Source organism: Cololabis saira, chromosome 3 (genome assembly GCF_033807715.1).
Source record: "Cololabis saira isolate AMF1-May2022 chromosome 3, fColSai1.1, whole genome shotgun sequence".
Taxonomy (NCBI): domain Eukaryota; kingdom Metazoa; phylum Chordata; class Actinopteri; order Beloniformes; family Belonidae; genus Cololabis; species Cololabis saira.
In genome coordinates, this window is record NC_084589.1 from 53,971,840 (window position 1) to 53,991,735 (window position 19,896).

The 19,896-nt window shown below is 49.0% G+C and overlaps 1 protein-coding gene across 1 annotated transcript; it reads left to right on the forward strand.

The window, feature by feature from the left end:
• Positions 1 to 4,435: 4,435 nt before the first annotated feature.
• On the forward strand, positions 4,436 to 10,734 carry LOC133440798 (ankyrin repeat domain-containing protein 34A). Its single transcript, XM_061718119.1, has 3 exons — positions 4,436 to 4,496; positions 6,842 to 7,329; positions 9,520 to 10,734. The coding sequence occupies exons 2-3, from the start codon at positions 6,907 to 6,909 to the stop codon at positions 10,732 to 10,734; spliced, it is 1,638 nt and encodes a 545-aa protein (XP_061574103.1). The 5' UTR covers positions 4,436 to 4,496; positions 6,842 to 6,906.
• The last annotated feature ends 9,162 nt before the right edge of the window (positions 10,735 to 19,896 follow it).

The following is a 19,896-nucleotide window of genomic DNA, read 5'->3' on the forward strand; positions in this document are numbered from 1 at the left end:
TTATGTTCCTGTCAGAGCTCTCCGCTCCCAGGGTGCAGGTTTACTCGTAGTTCCTAGAGTATCCAAATGTAGATTTGGAGGGCGGGCGTTCTGCTATCAGGCACCATTACTATGGAACCAACTTCCAATCTGGGTTAAGGAGGCTGACACCACCTCCACCTTTAAAACTAAACTTAAAACCTTTCTGTTTAGTAAAGCCTATAGTTAGTGCTGCTGACGTCCCCGACTCCCCCGGTCTGGCCTTTGGCAGGAATTTCCTAAAATTCCTAACGACTTTAGGAATGGGACAGCCCTGAACCCTTAACGACTTTAGGAATGAGACAGCCCTGAACCCTTAACGACTTTAGGAATGGGACAGCCCTGAACCCTTAACGACTTTAGGAATGGGACAGCCCTGAACCCTTAACGACTTTAGGAACGGGACAGCCCTGAACCCTTAACGACTTTAGGAATGAGACAGCCCTGAACCCTTAACGACTTTAGGAATGGGACAGCCCTGAACGACTTTAGGAATGGGACAGCCCTGAACCCTTAACGACTTTAGGAATGGGACAGCCCTGAACCCTTAACGACTTTAGGAATGGGACAGCCCTGAACCCTTAACGACTTTAGGAATGGGACAGCCCTGAACCCTTAACAACTTTAGGAATGGGACAGCCCTGAACCCTTAACGACTTTAGGAATGGGACAGCCCTGAACCCTTAACGACTTTAGGAATGGGACAGCCCTGAACCCTTAACGACTTTAGGAATGGGACAGCCCTGAACCCTTAACGACTTTAGGAATGGGACAGCCCTGAACCCTTAAAGACTTTATGGAATGGGACAGCCCTGAACCCTTAACGACTTTAGGAATGGGACAGCCCTGAACCCTTAACGACTTTAGGAATGGGACAGCCCTGAACCCTTAACGACTTTAGGAATGGGACAGCCCTGAAACCTTAACGACTTTAGGAACGGGACAGCCCTGAACCCTTAACGACTTTAGGAAAGGGACAGGCCTGAACCCTTAACGACTTTAGGAACGGGACAGCCCTGAACCCTTAAAGACTTTAGGAATGGGACAGCCCTGAACCCTTAACGACTTTAGGAAGATTGGAATTCAGGGTTCTTCTACTGGTTTTACTCTTCTTCATCTTTTTCTTCTACTCTTTTCTACTCTGTGTTCAGCTGCAGCTCACAGTGTTTCCACCACATCAGCAAAACAGAGTGCGTGTGTGTGTGTGTGTGTGTGTGTGTGTGTGTGTGTGTGTGTGTGCGTGCGTGTGTGTGTGTGTGTGTGTGTCTCTGTGCGTGTGTGTGTGTGTGTGTGTGTGTGTGTGTGTCTCTGTGCGTGTGTGTGTGTGTGTCTCTGTGCGTGTGCGTGTGTGTGTGTGTGTGTGTGTCTCTGTGCGTGTGTGTGTGTGTGTGTGTGTGTCTCTGTGCGTGTGCGTGTGTGTGTGTGTGTGTGTGTGTGTGTGCGTGCGTGTGTGTGTGTGTGTGTGTGTGTGTGTGTGTGTGTGCGCGTGCGTGTGTGTGTGTGTGTGTGTGTGTGTGTGTGTGTGTGTGTGTGTGCATGTGCCTGTGTGTGTGTGTGTGTGTGTGTGTGTGTGTGTGTGTGTGTGTATTTCAGGGAAGTAGAAACCTGTTTGTTGCCGTGGAAACGCTTCTGCAGGAATTCAGCACATCAGTTGCCATAGAAACTGTATTTCCATAATAGCAACAGCATCAGTGTGTGTGTGTGTGTGTGTGCGTGCGTGCGTGCGTGCGTGTGTGTGTGTGTGTGTGTGTGTGTGTGTTCTGCAGTATTTTATTTTTGTCACCAGCTGTTGGACCTGATGACTCTGACCTGTAACCATGGCAACCATGGCAACGAGCTACAAGCTAACCAATAGTTTATTAACATATCAGTCAGTGATGTCACACACACACACACGTACGCACACGCACAAGCACACGCACTCACGCACAAGCACACGCACACGCACGCACACGCACACGTACGCACACGCACAAGCACACGTACTCACAAGCACACGCACGCGTACACACACACACTCACGCACACGTACGCACATGTACGCTCACGTACTCACAAGCACACGCACGCGTACGCACACACACTCACGCACACGTACGCACACGCACGCATACGCACACACACTCACGCACACGTACGCACACGTACGCTCACGTACTCACAAGCACACGCACGCGTACGCACACACACTCACGCACACGTACGCACACGCACGCACACGTACTCACACGTACTCACACGTACTCACACGCACACGCACGCGTACGCACACACACTCACACACACGTACGCACACGCACACGCACGCGTACGCACACACACTCACGCACACGTACCCCCACGTACGCACACGCACACGCACGCGTACGCACACACACTCACGCACTCACGCACACGTACGCACACGTACGCTCACGTACTCACAAGCACACGCACGCGTACGCACACACACTCACGCACACGTACGCACACGCACGCACACGTACTCACACGTACTCACACGCACACGCACGCGTACGCACACACACTCACGCACACGTACGCACACGTACGCACACGCACGCGTACGCACACACACTCACGCACACGTACGCACACGTACGCATACGCACATGCACGCGTACGTACGCACACACACTCACGCACACGCACTCACAAGCACACGCACGCGTACGTACGCACACACACTCACGCACACGTACGCACACACACTCACGCACACGTACGCACACTCACGCACACGTACGCACACGCACTCACAAGCACACGCACGCGTACGTACGCACACACACTCACGCACACGCACGCACACGTACACACACGCACGCACAAGCACACGTACTCACAAGCACACGCACACACACGCACACACACTCACTCACACGTACGCACACGTACGCACACACGCACACGTACTCACTCACATGTACTCACGCACACGTACGCACACGCACGCACAAGCACACGCACACGCACACGCACTCACACACATGTACGCACACACAAGCACGCGTACGGACACGCACACACAAGCACACGCACGCGTACGCACACACACTCACTCACACGTACGCACACGTACGCACACGCACGCACACGTACTCACACGCACGCACACGTACTCACACGTACGCACACGTACGCACACGTACGCACATCCACGCACACGTACTCACACGTACTCACACGTACTCACACGCACGCACACGTACTCACACGTACTCACACGTACTCACACGCATGCACACGTACGCACGCACACGTACTCACACGCACGCACACGTACTCACACGCACGCAGACGTACTCACGCGTACGCACACGTACGCACACGAACGCACACGTACTCACACGCACGCACACGTACTCACGTGTACGCACACGCACGCACACGTACTCACACGCACGCACACGTACTCACGCGTACGACACGCACGCACACGTACTCACACGCACGCACACGTACTCACACGCACGCACACGTACTCACGCGTACGCACACGCACGCACACGCACAAGCACGCGTACGGACACGCACTCACGCACACGTACTCACACGTACTCACAAGCACACGCACACTCACGCACGCGTACGCACACGCACGCACAAGCACGCGTACGGACACGCACACGTACGCACACGTACGCATGCACACGCACGCACACGTACTCACACGTACTCACAAGCACACGTCACTTTTTGTAAAGATTCATATCCGGCACTATTTAAATCCTCATATTGTACATTTCTGTTTATCCCTGTTATACATTTTACTTTATTCTATCTCTCAGTTTATCTCCATATATATTTGTTGGCTTTTATATTTTTATTTTTTATCTTTATTTATATTCTTACTGTATTGCACCAATCACCACAACAAATTCCTTGTGTGTGTTGACAAACTTGGCAATAAACCCCTTTCTGATTCTGATTTCTGATTCTGACACGCACGCACACCCGTACGCACAAGCACATGCACACAATAACACAATCATGATGATAATAATAACAATAATAACAATTAATAATAATAATAATAATAATAATAATAATAATAATAATAATAATAATAATAATAATAATAATAATAATAATAATAATAATAATAACAATAATAGATGTCGGCACCACCTGAACCACTGATGTCTGACATCAGAATTATACATGCATTTAGTTTTAGAAAAGTTAAATAGGGGGGCGGAGCCTCTCTGGGGGCGGAGCTTCGCTGGATAGGGCGTAGCCTCTATGGAGGGGGCGTGGCCTCAGACCTGAGGGCGGTGCATCAGACCTGGAGGGGCGGGGCCTCTCTGGAGGGGGAGGGGCCTCAGACCTGGGGGCGTGGCCCCTCTGGAGGGGCGGGGCCTCAGACCTGGAGGGGGCGGGTCCTCTCTGGAGGGGGCGGGGTCTAACTGCTGCGGCTCCGCGGGTAAACAGTCACAGCTGATGATGAAGAGGAGGATGAAGCTGCTGCTGCAGCGGTAAGAGCTGTCTCCTGCACTCCTTCATCATCTCTCCTTCACTCCTTCATCATATCTCCTTCACTCCTTCATCATCTCTCCTTCACTCCTTCATCATATCTCCTGCACTCCTTCATCATCTCTCCTTCATCACTCCACTCCTTCATCATCACTCCTTCATCACTCCACTCCTTCATCATCACTCCTTCACTCTATCACTCTTCCATCACTCATTCATCACCACTCCTTCATTATCACTCATTCACTCCTTCATCATCACTCCTTCATCACTCCACTCCTGCACTCCATCACTCCTTCACCATCATTCACCATCACTCCTTCATTCTGCGGTTTGATCTTTAATAATGATGATGATGATGATGATGATGATGATGATGATGATGATGATGATGATGATGATGATGATGATGATGATGATGATGAAGAACCGGTCATAACTTGGCAGCTCGGAGCCCGCGCTGATCGCGCATGCGCACCGGTAACGCGGCGGCTCGGATCCCAGCGCTGATCGCTGAGCACGCATGCGCACCGCCGGTAACTCGCTCGTGGTTAAATTTAGAAACCGGTGCGTCGGAGTGACGTCACAGCTGGAGCCGCATTCCTCCACAGAATCTTCATCATCTTCATCTTCATCACCGTCGGTTTCGCAGAGACACGTGATCAGGGAGACACGTGATCGATCAGGGACCTGGGTCTGGATCTGGACCAGGACCAGAACCAGGACCAGGACCTGGTGTTTGTGTGTGTGTGTGTGTGTGTGTGTGTGTGTGTGTGTGTGTGTGTGTGTGTGTGTGTGTGTGTGTGAGTGAGTGTGTAAATAATATAATGAAAGTAAATACAACAATTATTATATTATTATTAGAATATTAATTTGAAAAATAAATAAATAAATAGATAAGTATCATAAAGAGTGATATAATATAAAGTAATATATGTGATACTATAATAGCATATAATAATATCCTAATATAACATAATCATTTTTATAATATTATAATTATATCACCATACTATAATATATAACAATATAATACTATAATAAAACATCCCATGAGATCTCATAACATAATATAATAATACACTATAAAACTATATATCATGATAATGGCAAGAATAATTATTAGAATTAGAAGTTATAATAATAATATATATATATATATATATATATATATATATATATATATATATATATATATATATATATATATATATATATATATATATATATATATATATGTTATAATGAGGGCTGAGGTGACGATGATGCAATGATGATGTCATCACTGAGCTGGAATAGTTCTATGTATAAATATAATATAAATATAATATAAAACAATGAACTAAACATTCGGTCACGTGACCCAATGGTTTCTGAGGGGGCGTGGCCAAGTTCCCACCTGATCAACTATTACTTGATCAATAACAGGTCAAAACTCCCCTCGGTAGTCTAGTGGTAGATGTTCCCACCCCGGTTCTGGTTCTCCTGTTTTCTGAGTAGCCTCCTGGTGCGTAGACGGTGGTAGTCGGGGTGGTGATGTCGTCCCCGTAGGCTCTAAAGAGGTCCCTTTTCTACAGTTTGGCCACTTGGATCTGGTGCCAGATCATATCAGCATTTTCTAGACACCCAGAGAAGCCCGATCTCCCTGCCTTCTGAACGGATGTGTCCACGTGTACTCGTTCCTGTGCAGGTACTCGGCCACCTTTCATGCGATGACTCCAAAGAAGATCTTACACTCCACATTAAGCAAGGCGATTGGCCGGAACTGGCTGATGTTCATTGCGTCTTTCTCTTTTGGGACGAGGATCCCACCTGCCCTACGCCACGCTTCGGGTCTGGACCTCTTCTGCCGTACCGTCTCCTCATGAGGCTCCGGAGAAACCTACAGACTTCTGCTGCGTTCTCGTACACTTTGTACGGGACTCCATTTGGCCTGGGAGCTGATGCTGTTCTCGCCCGATGGACGATCTTCTCCACCTCCTTCCACGTTGGGGGGCCGGTCTCACATTGATGCTTTGGGTGGTGGATTGGTGGAACGTCTGGAGGGACGGTCAGGTGTTTGTCTCTCCATGCCGTCACAAGGACTTTCCCCTGTTGTCAGCCAAGCTTTCCCAGCAGTCACTGGACGATTCCAGATAAACCGATTCCAGAAAACACAGGATGAGATGTTGCTAAATCGTGTGCGAACACATACAATTAACATGTCGGTGATTGGTAGATGGTAAACTTGGAGAAGTAATTTACGGGACGCATCATCAGTATTGTAGTAGTAACTTAGCTAGTAACCTGGGCAGTAACGCTAGTAACCTAGTTAGTAAAGCTAATAACCTGGCTGTCTCCTCTGCAGGTCATGTGACTCCCCGGCCGGGACGGCCCGTCCCCGCTAAGCTAAGCCCCGGGCAGCAGCAGAGGATGATGGGAGATGGAGGCCCCGGGGCCCCCGTCCTGCAGACGGAGGGCAACGCCCTCCTGAAGGCCGTGTTCCAGGGGAAGCTGCGTCTCGCCCGCCTGCTGCTGGAGGGCGGCGCCTACATCAACGAGGGCAACGAGCGCGGCGAGACGCCGGTGGCCGCCGCCTGCCTGGCGAGCTACGACGACCCGGCGACGCGGCAGAAGATGGTGCGGTACCTGCTGGAGAAGGGCGCCGACCCCAACATCCCCGACAAGACGGGCCGCACTGCGCTGATGCACGCCTGCGCCACGCCGGCGGCCGCTGCCATGCGGGACGTGGTGGCGCTGCTGCTGGAGAACGGCGCCGACCCGAGTCTCAAGGACTACGCCGGGTCCTCGGCGCTGGTCCACGCCGTCAACCGGGGCGACCGCCAGACGCTGCAGGTAGGGACGGGAATCCAGGACCCGTTTTGTTGAGAACCGGTTCCCAGTGTTTCAATTCCTTGGAATCGTTTGCCTTTTTTGCAAACGATTCCCTTATCGATTCCAGTGGGAGTGAAGGATGTCATCGCGCACGTTGCGCGTTCGCGGCATAAACGCTGGAAAGTTTGGTTACATTTGACCAAAAAGGACGACAATAATTGCAATGTGGGAGGAAACGGACATTCTTGTGTAATTGCCACAGAATAATTTGTTGTATTTAGTTAATTTCTACAGAAGAATATTTATTGTATTATTATTATTTTATGTTAAATACATATTTCCTATTACAAATATGTTAGGTTTAAATCAACATCAAACCCAGCTCGTAACAAAGAAAAACACCAAAGACTGTTGGAAATTATTTTTAAATGCACTTCTGCAGGAGGGGAAGCAAAGTCGGAGCTGCAGACCAACACGGCTCTCTGTGAATGCTCCTGATGAAATGCTTCCTAGTTCCTCTTTTGCATCAGCTTTTTATTGAGGATTTTTAGACAGATACTGACCGTTTGTACAGAGTGTGTGTGGGAGGAAACAGACAACAGGCGTAATTTTTTGGAGACCCCCTGGCACACCATTGAGGAGAAGTTGATGCTAATCGACCTGTTTGTTCTCTTTTTTTCTAAATGAGAATCGATAAGAGAATTGAATCGTTAAGCAGAATCGAAAATGGAATTGGAATCGGAAAAACCTTATCAATATTCTGGCATTAATTAGCCGCGGGGACGAATGGTGTAAATTAGCCTCTGGCTACAACCGTGAATATTTACACTTGTGAATACAGTATGGGCCAAATCCACAAAGAATAGATTGCGCCCGCAAATAGCGCTGTGAATTGCGCCGCATTTGCGCCCGCAATTTGCCCCGCTTTAAGGTCCTATTCACAAAAGATTTTGCTCTAATGATATACCGGCGCAAACACGCCCATAAAGTTTTGCAGCTGAGTGCAATTTGCCCTCGTCTGAGTAAGTGAGCGGAGCTGTTTCCAGTGTTCTCAATTTCTCCATGATATTTCAGCACACAGATTGGTCCATAATGAAAACTGCAGAAATAAAAAATAAAGCGAGTGAAAATAAAATGCCGTGAGGCGCAAGGGCGCAATTTCCACTGGGAACAGGGGGGACATGCCCCCCCACTTTTCAAACTCATGCCTTTGTCCTGTGGGGACTTTTTTTTTTTTTTACAGTTTAAGAACTAACGGTAGGCTCAGCCTGTAAATCCTCAAGACACTGTGCGAAGACGGGACGAGAGCCCGCTCCCCCTCCTCCCTCCTCCCTCAGTGCTGTTCAAGGCTGATTTATGGTTCCGCGTTAAATCGACGCAGAGCATACGGCGTAGGTTACGCGGCCCGCGCACCGTACAGTGCGTGTCGCCGCATCTTTCAGGCCCTTTTTGTGCGCAAGCAAGCTTTATAGATGAGGCCCCAGATCAGGATCTGACGGTAATTCATGTTCTGTGTTTTGCTACACACACCTACAGGTCAGCTGTTAAACACACGCATTCTAGATTTATATGTTTATATGGTGGAATTGTTTGTAATAAAGCAGCCCCTTATGTATGGATGAATCCTGAGCTCCTGTTATTTTTATTTTTAAATCTGAGATAAGTCCACAAGCCCACTTGATCTGACTGTTTACAGTCATGTCTGACTGTAGATTTCACCCTTAATATCATTCAGTATCACACAGGCTTGAATGATATTGAAGAGAGAGAGAAACAGAGACAGAGAGGGAGTGAGGAGTGAGTTTGCAGCAGTTAATACACGCTTCGAGAAGACGGCATTTGCTCCACTATTTTTGCGTGTGGCAAATAGCGCTGGCCTTTGTGAATTAGACGGTTTTTGCAATGAGGCTTATTTGCATAGAAAGAGGGCAATTTTGCGCCGAATGTATGAATATTACCTAATTTACAGCGCAGTTTGTGGAGCAATTCGCCCTTTGCGGGTGCTTTGTGAATGAGACGCTCTCTTTTTGTCTCATTTGCACCGGTTTAGCGGCCGCAAAAGCCGCGCAATCCTTTTGTGGATTTGGCCCTATGTACCGTCCCTGTTCAACAAATATAGTCAAGTGAATTGAATTGAATTGAATTGAATTGAATTGAATTGAATTGAATTGAATTGAATTGAATTGAACTGAATAATTCCCGTCCCTGCAGGTTCTGCTGGACTGCTGCAAGGCCCGCGGACAGGAAGTGATCATCATCACCAGCGACACCTCGCCCTCCGGCACCAAGAAGACCCGGCAGTACCTGAACGCCCCGCCCTCGCCGGGCCTGGACCAGGTCTGCATGTCCCCGTCCGACGTGGAGATCGGCACCTCGTCCCCCCCCGGAGACCCGGACCGGGACGGGGGGCGGGACCAGGACCAGGACCAGGAACGGGACCAGGACCAGGACCGGGACCAGGACCGGGACCGGGGGCGGGTCTTCAGCTTCACCGCGGCGCTGCCGGTCCCTGCAGCGCGGCCCCCCGGCGAGAGGAGGCCGCCGCCGCGGAAGCTGCTGAAGAGGCTGAACTCGGAGCCCTGGGGCCTGGTGGCGTCCTCGGTCCTGGTACCCCCGGACCGGGTCGGGCCTCCGGACCAGGTCGGGGCCCCGGTCCTGACTGGGGCCCCTCCAGACCGGGTCGGGGCTCCTCCAGACTGGGTCGGGGCCCCTCCAGACCGGGTCGGGGCTCCTCTGGACCGTTTCGTGTCGGACATGAACGGGTTGTCCATCGCTGACCCGCCCAGACCCCCGTTGTCACGGCGACACAGCATCGAGACCCACGACCCGGGCCCCCCCGGGCCCCTGGACCGGTCCTGGTCCGAGTCCTGCCCCCCCACGTCCGTCCTGTCCTGGGCCGACAAGGTCCAGCAGCACCAGATCCTGTACCGCCGGAACACGGCCCCGGAGGACCCGCCCGCCCCCGGGGCGGCCCCGGCCCCAGGCGGGTCCCCGGACCCCGGCCGGGTCTCGGTTCTGGAGCGGCGGCGGTTCAACGCGTCTCCCCTGTCCCTGCTGGGCCCCGGGTCCTCCAGGGAGTCCCTGGACTCCATCCCCAGCTCCGTGTCCCCCGTGGCGGCCCGCCGGCGGCCCCTGCTGGAGCGCCGCGGGTCCGGGACCCTCCTGCTGGACCACATCGCCCACACCAGACCCGGGTTCCTGCCCCCCCTCAACGTCAACCCCCACCGGCCCATCCCCGACATCCGGGCCAACGGCCGGCCCCCCTCCCCGCCCCGGATCCTGGTCCCGGTGGCCCCGGCATCCCCCAAACGGGGGCCCGAGTTCTTCAAGGTGAAGAAGAAGCTGACGAGGAGACACTCCATGCAGCCGGAGCAGATGAAGCAGCTCAGCACTTTCCAGGAGGTCCTGGAGGGGGGGCGGGACTGAGGGGTCCTGGAGGGGGGGTGGGACTGATGCATGCTGGGTAGGGACCGGGTGGTGGTACCTGAGCTTTCAAGCCGTCGTCGAAACGAGACGAAGAGACGACATGGACTTCCTTTTTCTGATGAACTGTTGAATATAAGCTGCCCCCCCATGATTACTGATCAATAACCATGATTACTGATCAATAACCACCCCCCCATGATTACTGATCAATAACCATCACCCCCCAACCCCACCCCAATCAATAACTGATCACTGACTGATCAATAACCCCCAAACGGCCCGTTTTGTAATGATCATTTATGTTTGTACAGAAATAAACTCAGATCTTAAAGTTTCCTGGAGGTTCCTGTTTGTTCTTTGGGGTCGTTTCCATGGAAACGGCTGGTTTTGATTGGGGTCGTTTCCATGGAAACGGCTGGTTTTGATTGGGGTCGTTTCCATGGAAACGGCTGGTTTTGATCGGGGTCGTTTCCATGGAAACGGCTGGTTTTGATTGGGGTCGTTTCCACGGAAACGGCTGGTTTTGATCGGGGTCGTTTCCGTGGAAACGGCTGGTTTTGATTGGGGTCGTTTCCATGGAAACGGCTGGTTTTGATTGGAGTCGTTTCCATGGAAACGGCTGGTTTTGATTGGAGTCGTTTCCATGGAAACGGCTGGTTTGCAATAAAGGCCTGCACAGTATTTGAACGGAACACCAGCTGAAACCCAACTCCAGTGTTTTTCTTCAAGTCCATGGATGAAGGAGTTAATACTTATAGGAAAAACTTAGTATTATGTGGAGGTCCCGAAAGGATTCTCTACATTTGGCGAGCCAGCCAGGAGAAAGTGACCAGACTTACATTTGGCGAGCCAGCCAGGAGAAAGTGACCGGACTTACATTTGGCGAGCCAGCCAGGAGAAAGTGACCAGACTTACATTTGGTGAGCCAGCCAGGAGAAAGTGACGGGACTTACATTTGGCGAGCCAGCCAGGAGAAAGTGACCAGACTTACATTTGGCGAGCCAGCCAGGAGAAAGTGACCAGACTTACATTTGGCGAGCCAGCCAGGAGAAAGTGACCAGATTTACATTTGGCGAGCCAGCCAGGAGAAAGTGACCAGACTTACATTTGGCGAGCCAGCCAGGAGAAGGTGACCAGACTTACATTTGGAGAGCCAGCCAGGAGAAAGTGACCAGACTTACATTTGGCGAGCCAGCCAGGAGAAAGTGACGGGACTTACATTTGGCGAGCCAGCCAGGAGAAAGTGACCAGACTTACATTTGGCGAGCCAGCCAGGAGAAAGTGACCAGACTTACATTTGGCGAGCCAGCCAGGAGAAAGTGACCAGACTTACATTTGGCGAACCAGCCAGGAGAAAGTGACCAGACTTACATTTGGCGAGCCAGCCAGGAGAAAGTGACCAGACTTAAGACTGCAGGTCCCGGCCGGAGGCGGGAGGTGAGATAACAAATCTTTTTTCTTTTTTTCTAAAAGGGGGATGTCCACTGTAGATGCGGCGGTTTGGTTTGGTTTGGTTCGCCCTCCACGGTTCAATATGCCCTTGTGGGCTGCGGATTTTCGGTTTTTGCCATTAGTTTTCGCATTGATGCTTTAAAATCTGCGTGTTTGTGCCTGTCAGCTGCTGCGGAGTGGCGCTCCTCGCGAGTCGTAGCTCCGCCCACTTCCCCTCACACAGAGCGGAGCTCAGGGCGGAGGAAGTTGAAAAAAAAAAAAAAAGGGGGTTCGAAGAAGCACCGGCTTCAAATCTCCGTTGTGGCATCATTTCGGTTTTCGCTGTTGATTACAACGACGATGGAGTGAAAATAGTTAACAGAGCTTTTCCTGTCTGTAATGATTGCTTGAGACCGGCTAGTGGAGGATCAGAGCCCGTCTCTGCCTTGTCGGTGGAACGTTACACTGGTCGGGCGGGGACGACTCGGAATCTGGTCTTCCGCTGGCCAGTTTATTTGCAGGAAGGAAAAGATCAGCTTTACAGTCTTAAACAAAGGCAGACTCCAAACGTCTCGGGCAAACTCCCCCAACAATTAAATTAGAACACCTGAAGAAGGTTCGGCTCCCCCTTCCCTCTGCCGGTGACAGGCAGAGAGACGGGAGAATTAAGGCTGATCTCCCCACTTTTTAACTTTCCCATGTCAGGGTCGCTAGAATACTTTGTACTATTGTGGTGATTATAATAATAATAATTGTAATCATTTACAATATTTTCGCGGAGGGGGACTGTTTTGGGAGAAATATCACTTAGGTTCGAGAGCGGTCGGCTGTGCAAAAATTAATCAGACACACACTTGCTTTTGCTATAATGAATACATTTATTAGCAAGCAAGCAGTGCAAACAAAAGACTCACACACAACTACCCTTTGCTAGGATAACTCTGTGTCAAGTTATCCCCCGCAAATGACAGAGCAACATACAATCACAAGGGGCTTGGCCTAAACTCTCACCTTAACACAGAGGACTGGGAGAGCCGGAACAGTCCAGGCAGAGGCAGCCATCAACCCTAACTCGGCGTCGCGCACAAACCCACAGCTGACTCCGCTGAACTTCCGGCTGCCCCCCGTCTTTATACCTTGGTCGCGGAGGGGGTTGCCCCTTCAACCCCCGCCTGCCAGTTCTCACGCTAAGGGCTGGCCCACACGGGACTGAGCTTCCCGTGTGAACCAAGCGCCTCTCTCATGGTTACAATAAACAACAGGTGCATAGCTGAAATGACTGTTTTGAGGATGACGGACATTTCAGGACACAAAACTTATTTTTTCTTCCTTCATTCCACCTCTTGGCCTGAAAATGTCCTAATTCAAAAACAGGCATAATACATGAAACAAGCATAATACATGAGCATAATTAATATGAAAAGTTTAATTAAGGGCATTTCAGGACATCAAACATACTCCGCCTCTCATTCCACCTCTTGGCCTGGAAATGTCCTTAATTCAAAAAAACAAACATCCATTACCATGGCAATCATCAAAGGTGATATCCCCCTCTTCTCCCCTACGTCCACTATACCTGTACCATCTACATGCATTTTGAATATAGTGGCATGCAAAATTCATAACACATGGTAAGCACACAGAATACAACAATATTAACAGTGGAGGCGCCACATGTGTCCTAGCTGTTGCAGACATTCCTGAAAAGATATCCCACCAATGATGTGCGCTATTCTGCTCTATCACCTTCATCATACAGAACTTCATAAGACACACAAGATTAGTTTACACACAAACAGCATTTTCTAACTGGGATCGTCACCCAGTTCTGCTCTCCAGTGTACATCACAGTGCATGTTCTATCATCAAACCCAAATTAACTGTCAGGATGCACTGGAACACTGGGAAAAAAAAAAAAAAAAAAAAAAAAAATAAAACGGTCGAATTCATTTCACTTCTAATCCATTCATATCACTTAATCTTATTTGCGCCTCCTTTTTAATTAACCATGAACGAGGCGTTCCAGTCTGGCATGTGATGACAGAGTTTTCCTGCTGCAGAATAATACAAGAAGTATAACTCAGCCCCTGCAACAATGTTCTAACAGCCAAAAGTATTATAATGAAGCCTTTAATTCAATTTTCAATTCAATTCAATTTTATTTATATAGCGTCTAATACAACAGTTGTCTCTAGATGCTTTCCAGCGATCCAGAACATAAACATAAACATAAACCCCCGAGCAATTATTACATAAACAATGGCAGGTAAAAACTCCCCTTTAGGAGGGAAGACACCTTAAGCAAGACCAGGCTCATAACTCACTTTAACTCACTAACAGTTCGGCATGAGTAAAATTACCGACACTTATCTAATTTTACAATTGTGTTCAAGTAACTTGAATACATTTATTCATTAATAATCACGTCTGAGAGGATATTGATTACGGGCAAGCAGCTACAACACCATTGATCACTCCTGACACAATACTCAATTCCAACTTCTCTTAGTGGATTACGTCACAATCTTATACCGACGAGTGTGCAGATATCCTTCCCTTTGGACACTTAAATCCACATTATACACTAAATTCAGACCTGCAAATTGCTGTTAAATGTCTCTGTTAAATCTAAATCAGTCAGGGGGTACTTAGGAGTGCCTGCTTGATCAACATTTCCTTCGTGGAGAAAAAAAAAACTTTTTTTTTTTTTTTTTCCTTGACAACAAAAAGTAAACAATTATTATCTCCCACGAAACTACAGCACAGCTGTCCAAAATGTAATAACCATCATTACAATAAAATGAAAAACAAGGTTCCTGTGCCTACCAGAGCCACCACTTTTTGTACAGATTTATTCCAATAAATATCAAGGTGACATGGGGTCGTATGTCATCAGACCATTTTTGAGTTCTAATAAGTGGGACTCGGCCAAATTCCTAGCAACATTCCTCTGGTAATTCGGGATGTGGCCCGTACTTTCAGAACAAAAAAAATAAAAGGAACTTGGTTTCTGGGTTGAAAATCCACATCCTAAACATACTCGTCACTGAGACATGCCTAGTTCAGTGCTCACACAGGAGACTTTAATCACTTCTCTGCGAGCCAGTTCTCGCAGCTCACCCGTGGGTTTACCACCAATGTCAACAGAGGGGACTCCAGCTTTAATCAGAGCACCCCAAACATACCAAAGCTGGCCTACCTGCAGTATCCAGCATCGACATCAGGGCTCGATATCGATCAGCCCACTTTTCAAGATCGCACTGATCGTCATAATCAGTACGGACTACAAACGCATGCACACAAGCTTCACTATCAGCATGTTGACGTTTGCACAGCGCTGCACACAGCTCAATCTCTGCCTGTGCCAGTTCAATTCTCAAAACATCCCAGGACTCGGGGCGTCCCCCTCCAAAACAAATTCACACTTATCTTTATGCTTAAACATCTTTGCTCCGCAAACTATCAATAAAACATCAATCAGTCTTCTAATCCTGATCAGTTTTCTTCGATCCTGTCGACAACGCCAAATGTTTTGGGAGAAATATCACTTAGGTTCGAGAGCGGTCGGCTGTGCAAAAATGAATCAGACACACACTCGCTTTTGCTATAAGATATGAATACATGTATTAGCAAGCAAGCAGTGCAAACAAAAGACTCACACACAACTGCCCTTTGCTAGGATAACTCTGTGTCAAGTTATCCCCCGCAGGGACCGTCCTCCGCTTCCCGTTGGGCGGTCCACGCCCCGCGTCGTCCATATATTTCTGATAATGTCATTATTATATCCCTTACGTATTTAGTAGTGTATACCTACTGTACTGAGTTGTCAAGATTAAGAGGCTGTTAACCATAAAGAATTATAGTAATTTAACAAGAGAAATAAACAGATCATTTTGGGAAAAAAAGCTCAAATTGTTGTGATCGAACCTGATCACCCCGGATCTGTTGATTGAGCTGGAAAAGTTAAATAAGGACAGAAGACTGGGACAGAATTTGATCTTCTGCAGAAGGAGAAGTCAGCCTGTTCCGCTGAGTTCTGACCGCTGTGTGTGTGAGACTAGGTTTTACAAAGTTGGGGGATGACACCTCTTATCTCATGCTTGGTACAGAATGCTCCTTTCAGTGAGGAGTCAGAGTAAACTCAGCACATACACACATTACGTTGATCAGCATATACAGTTTAGTTATGCATTATTTTATTTAACAATGCACATTGAGGCTGGTTTTGTGGTTATGTGTTGTGCCGGCGTGGGGCTTGCGGCGTGGGGTGCGCGCCCCCGCGCTGTGGGCTCTGCGTCGGTTTGGCGCAGAGCCGTAATTCAGGCTTTAGGGAGACCTATTATGGCATTTAATGTATATTTTAAACGGGCCTTGAATGTCTTAAAAACAATCTAAGGCTTGTTTTTTCTACATAAAACCGGAATTCAGCCTGTGGGCCATGTCTCTATTTTTACCGCTTCCAACCTCCTTCTCTATGAGGGATTCTGAGGGGCGGGGCTATGATAATGAGGCTCTGTGCTGATTGGCTGGTGGATTCTGAGGGGCGGGGCTATGATAATGAGGCTCTGTGCTGATTGGCTGGTGGATTCTGAGGGGCGGGGCTATGATAATGAGGCTCTGATTGGCTGGTGGATTCTGAGGGGGCGGGACTATGATAATGGGGCTCTGTGCCGATTGGCTGGTGGATTAACAAGGGGGGGAGTTATAATATTAGCTAATACTAATCCTAATAAAGAATGAGAAGGGCAGAGCGTTGAAGCAAGTGTCTCGGTTTGAAAAACAGACCGACATATTCAGATTTTAGACATTTTGTTTTCATCATTTATTTGGATCTGAAAGGCAAAATGTTTCCATATTTATTCATTTTTATTGGAACTAAATGATATATAATTTGTTAAGCTTAACAAGGAACCTTGTTTTTCATTTATTGTAATAATTAATTTGATCATCGACCAGGATTTTGGGCAAATGTGCCGTAGTTACGTGGGAGCTATTAATTTTTACTTTTTGTTTAGAAACGCCTTTTTTTTCCATGAAGGAAACATTCCTCCCACAGTCCAAAAACATGCATGCTAGGTTCAGTGGCGGCCTTTGGCATCAGGGGGCCCATTTCAATATTTAATATGGGGCCCTATGTATTACTATATTTGCCAGCTATGTGTCCTGCATCCGTGACGCATTATAAGCTGAAAGAACGCAGTAAACGCATCCATGCGTGACGCATGGATGCGTTTACTGCGTTGGTGTTATTAGAGTGGGCGGCAGCCGCTGCTGTAGTCGGTGCAGATGCTGGACCAAAGAAAGAGGTCACTTTCGAAAGACTACTGTTACCTTTCTTAATTTCCAGTCCTATCTCCGAACTGTAGTTGGGAGAACCTGGTATTTAAATACGGTTTCTGGCTCGTTGCTGGTAACCAGCGGTTGTCTAGGAGTCCGGGGAAAGTGAAGGAAAAAAGGACGGAGGAAAAATACTGTCCGTGCAACGTTGCACATTTATTACAAACTTGTAAAGAGCAAACAAAACACGTGAGGGCCGACAACTGAAAGCTAACGGAGGACACACTGAAAAGTAACTGAACACGTGTACCGGTCTTCCACACGCCACATCTGCATCTCCCTCTCTCTCCTCCGCTGCACCCACACGTCTCACACACACACACCCGAACACAGACACCGCCTTAAAGGGGACCGGGCTGGCCGGTAACACTACTCACAGCTTTCTTTTTTATATCTGCTAATTTTTCGCTTTTCAGCACCACTCTGGTATGTTCGTTTCATTTTACTTGGATGAGCTGGTTAGTTTAATGGCGGGTAGTGATTTATTATCCTTGCGCATTTATTTTTTTGTCAGTCAGTTGGGGGCCCCCTGGTGGTCGGGGCCCGTTTCAACTGAAACGGTTGAAACATAGGTAAGGCCGCCTATGGCTAGGTTAATTGATCGTTCTAAATTGCCCGTAGGTGTGAGTGTGAGTGTGTCTGGTTGTTTGTGGGGACTGCGGGTGGAAACTAGCATTTCTGCTAAACCCGGTGTATTTACACTGCTTAATGTAGTGTTCATTAATATGCATTGTCCCGTCTAAATAAACTTTGAAACTATTATTTACTGAAGACAATCCTAAGTACCCCCTGACCGCCTCAAAGAGTTAACAGGGCAATTTGCAGGTCTGATTGTTTAGGTGTGTGTACACACGATACCCAAGAGGAAAACATCAGCAAGCTTATCTTTATATATTATTAAATAATTTATGAAATCATTTGGAGTTGACTTGTGTGGAGTAGGAAAGATCATGAGAGCGTTTGGTAAACACCAGATGGGAGGGTAATCCTCCCGCCAGGCGTTCAACAGCAACTTTTGGAACGGAAGTTTACTTCTCCGAACTGCAGAGTTTGGGTGCTTCTTACTCCAAACAGGTCGGAGACTCCAGAGATGGACAGACACCAACCCCACAGACGGAGTGGGTTCTCCTGAGACGGACGGACACCAACCCCACAGGCGGAGTGGGTTCTCCTGAGACGGACAGACACCAGTCCCACAGGCGGAGTGGGTTCTCCTGAGACGGACAGACACCAACCCCACAGGCGGAGTGGGTTCTCCTGAGATGGACAGACACCAGTCCCACAGGCGGAGTGGGTTCTCCTGAGACGGACAGACACCAACCCCACAGGCGGAGTGGGTTCTCCTGAGACGGACAGACACCAGTCCCACAGGCGGAGTGGGTTCTCCTGAGACGGACAGACACCAACCCCACAGGCGGAGTGGGTTCTCCTGAGACGGACAGACACCAGTCCCACAGGCGGAGTGGGTTCTCCAGAGACGGACAGACACCAACCCCACAGGCGGAGTGGGTTCTCCTGAGACGGACAGACACCAGTCCCACAGGCGGAGTGGGTTCTCCTGAGATGGACAGACACCAGTCCCATAGACGGAGTGGGTTCTCCTGAGAGTCATCAGAAGCAAGTGCTCGGAGCCGAGGTGGGCAGGACCCAGAACGGACCTCCCACGCCGCTCGACTCCACGGGAAAGGTGACACGTGGTGTCACTGGTCGCAGTGGGCCCCAACCGACCCGCCACGAAGATCAGTACCCCAGGTCTGGCGCAGCAGCGGACATCAGACCTGAGCGCTCAACAAAAGCAGAATAATCCCCTGGGCGGGTCGAACAGGTGTCAGAGTAGTCTACCCCTGACACCTGAAGAAAGAAGATTACTCCTCATTAGTGTACCAGGGAATCTTCCCTAGAACAAACCAACAGTAACTAGCAGAATAGACATGGTTTGATGTGTGCTGTTATTAATCCTATCATTCACCAATATATCTGATTGCATGCTCACGTATGATGTTATGAATTCTATATTACTCGTAAACTGTGGAAATGCTGACGTTGCCACCTGGCGAGGGTTTTACCTCCCATCACTATGAAGATGAGAGGATGTTTCCCTGGCCAAGTCTGAAGGGGTCAGCTAGTGAGGGGCCCGCAGTGACTGATCACCGAACCATTAGGATGGGCCAAGTCCCGGGATGGTTGGAGTCATGGTCATGAAGCCTTAGCGGCTGGGACGGTGTCTCAGGTGGTGATCCTCACTGTGGGTCATGCAGCCGCCTTAGCAGCTGGGACGGTGTCTCAGGTGGTGATCCTCGCTGTGGGATGGAACTACTGGTATACTTTATGTTAGATATTCTTTTACCTTAAGAAGTTTTTTGCGCTGTACTAACATACCCTAAGTGTGAGAAC

Bases quoted from the DNA above. Each gene is read 5' to 3' on its own strand.
- LOC133440798 (XM_061718119.1), top strand. From the start codon at position 6,907: ATGATGGGAGATGGAGGCCCCGGGGCCCCCGTCCTGCAGACGGAGGGC. The intron at 7,330-9,519 runs GTAGGGACGGGA...CCGTCCCTGCAG, and splicing joins GCGACCGCCAGACGCTGCAG to GTTCTGCTGGACTGCTGCAA.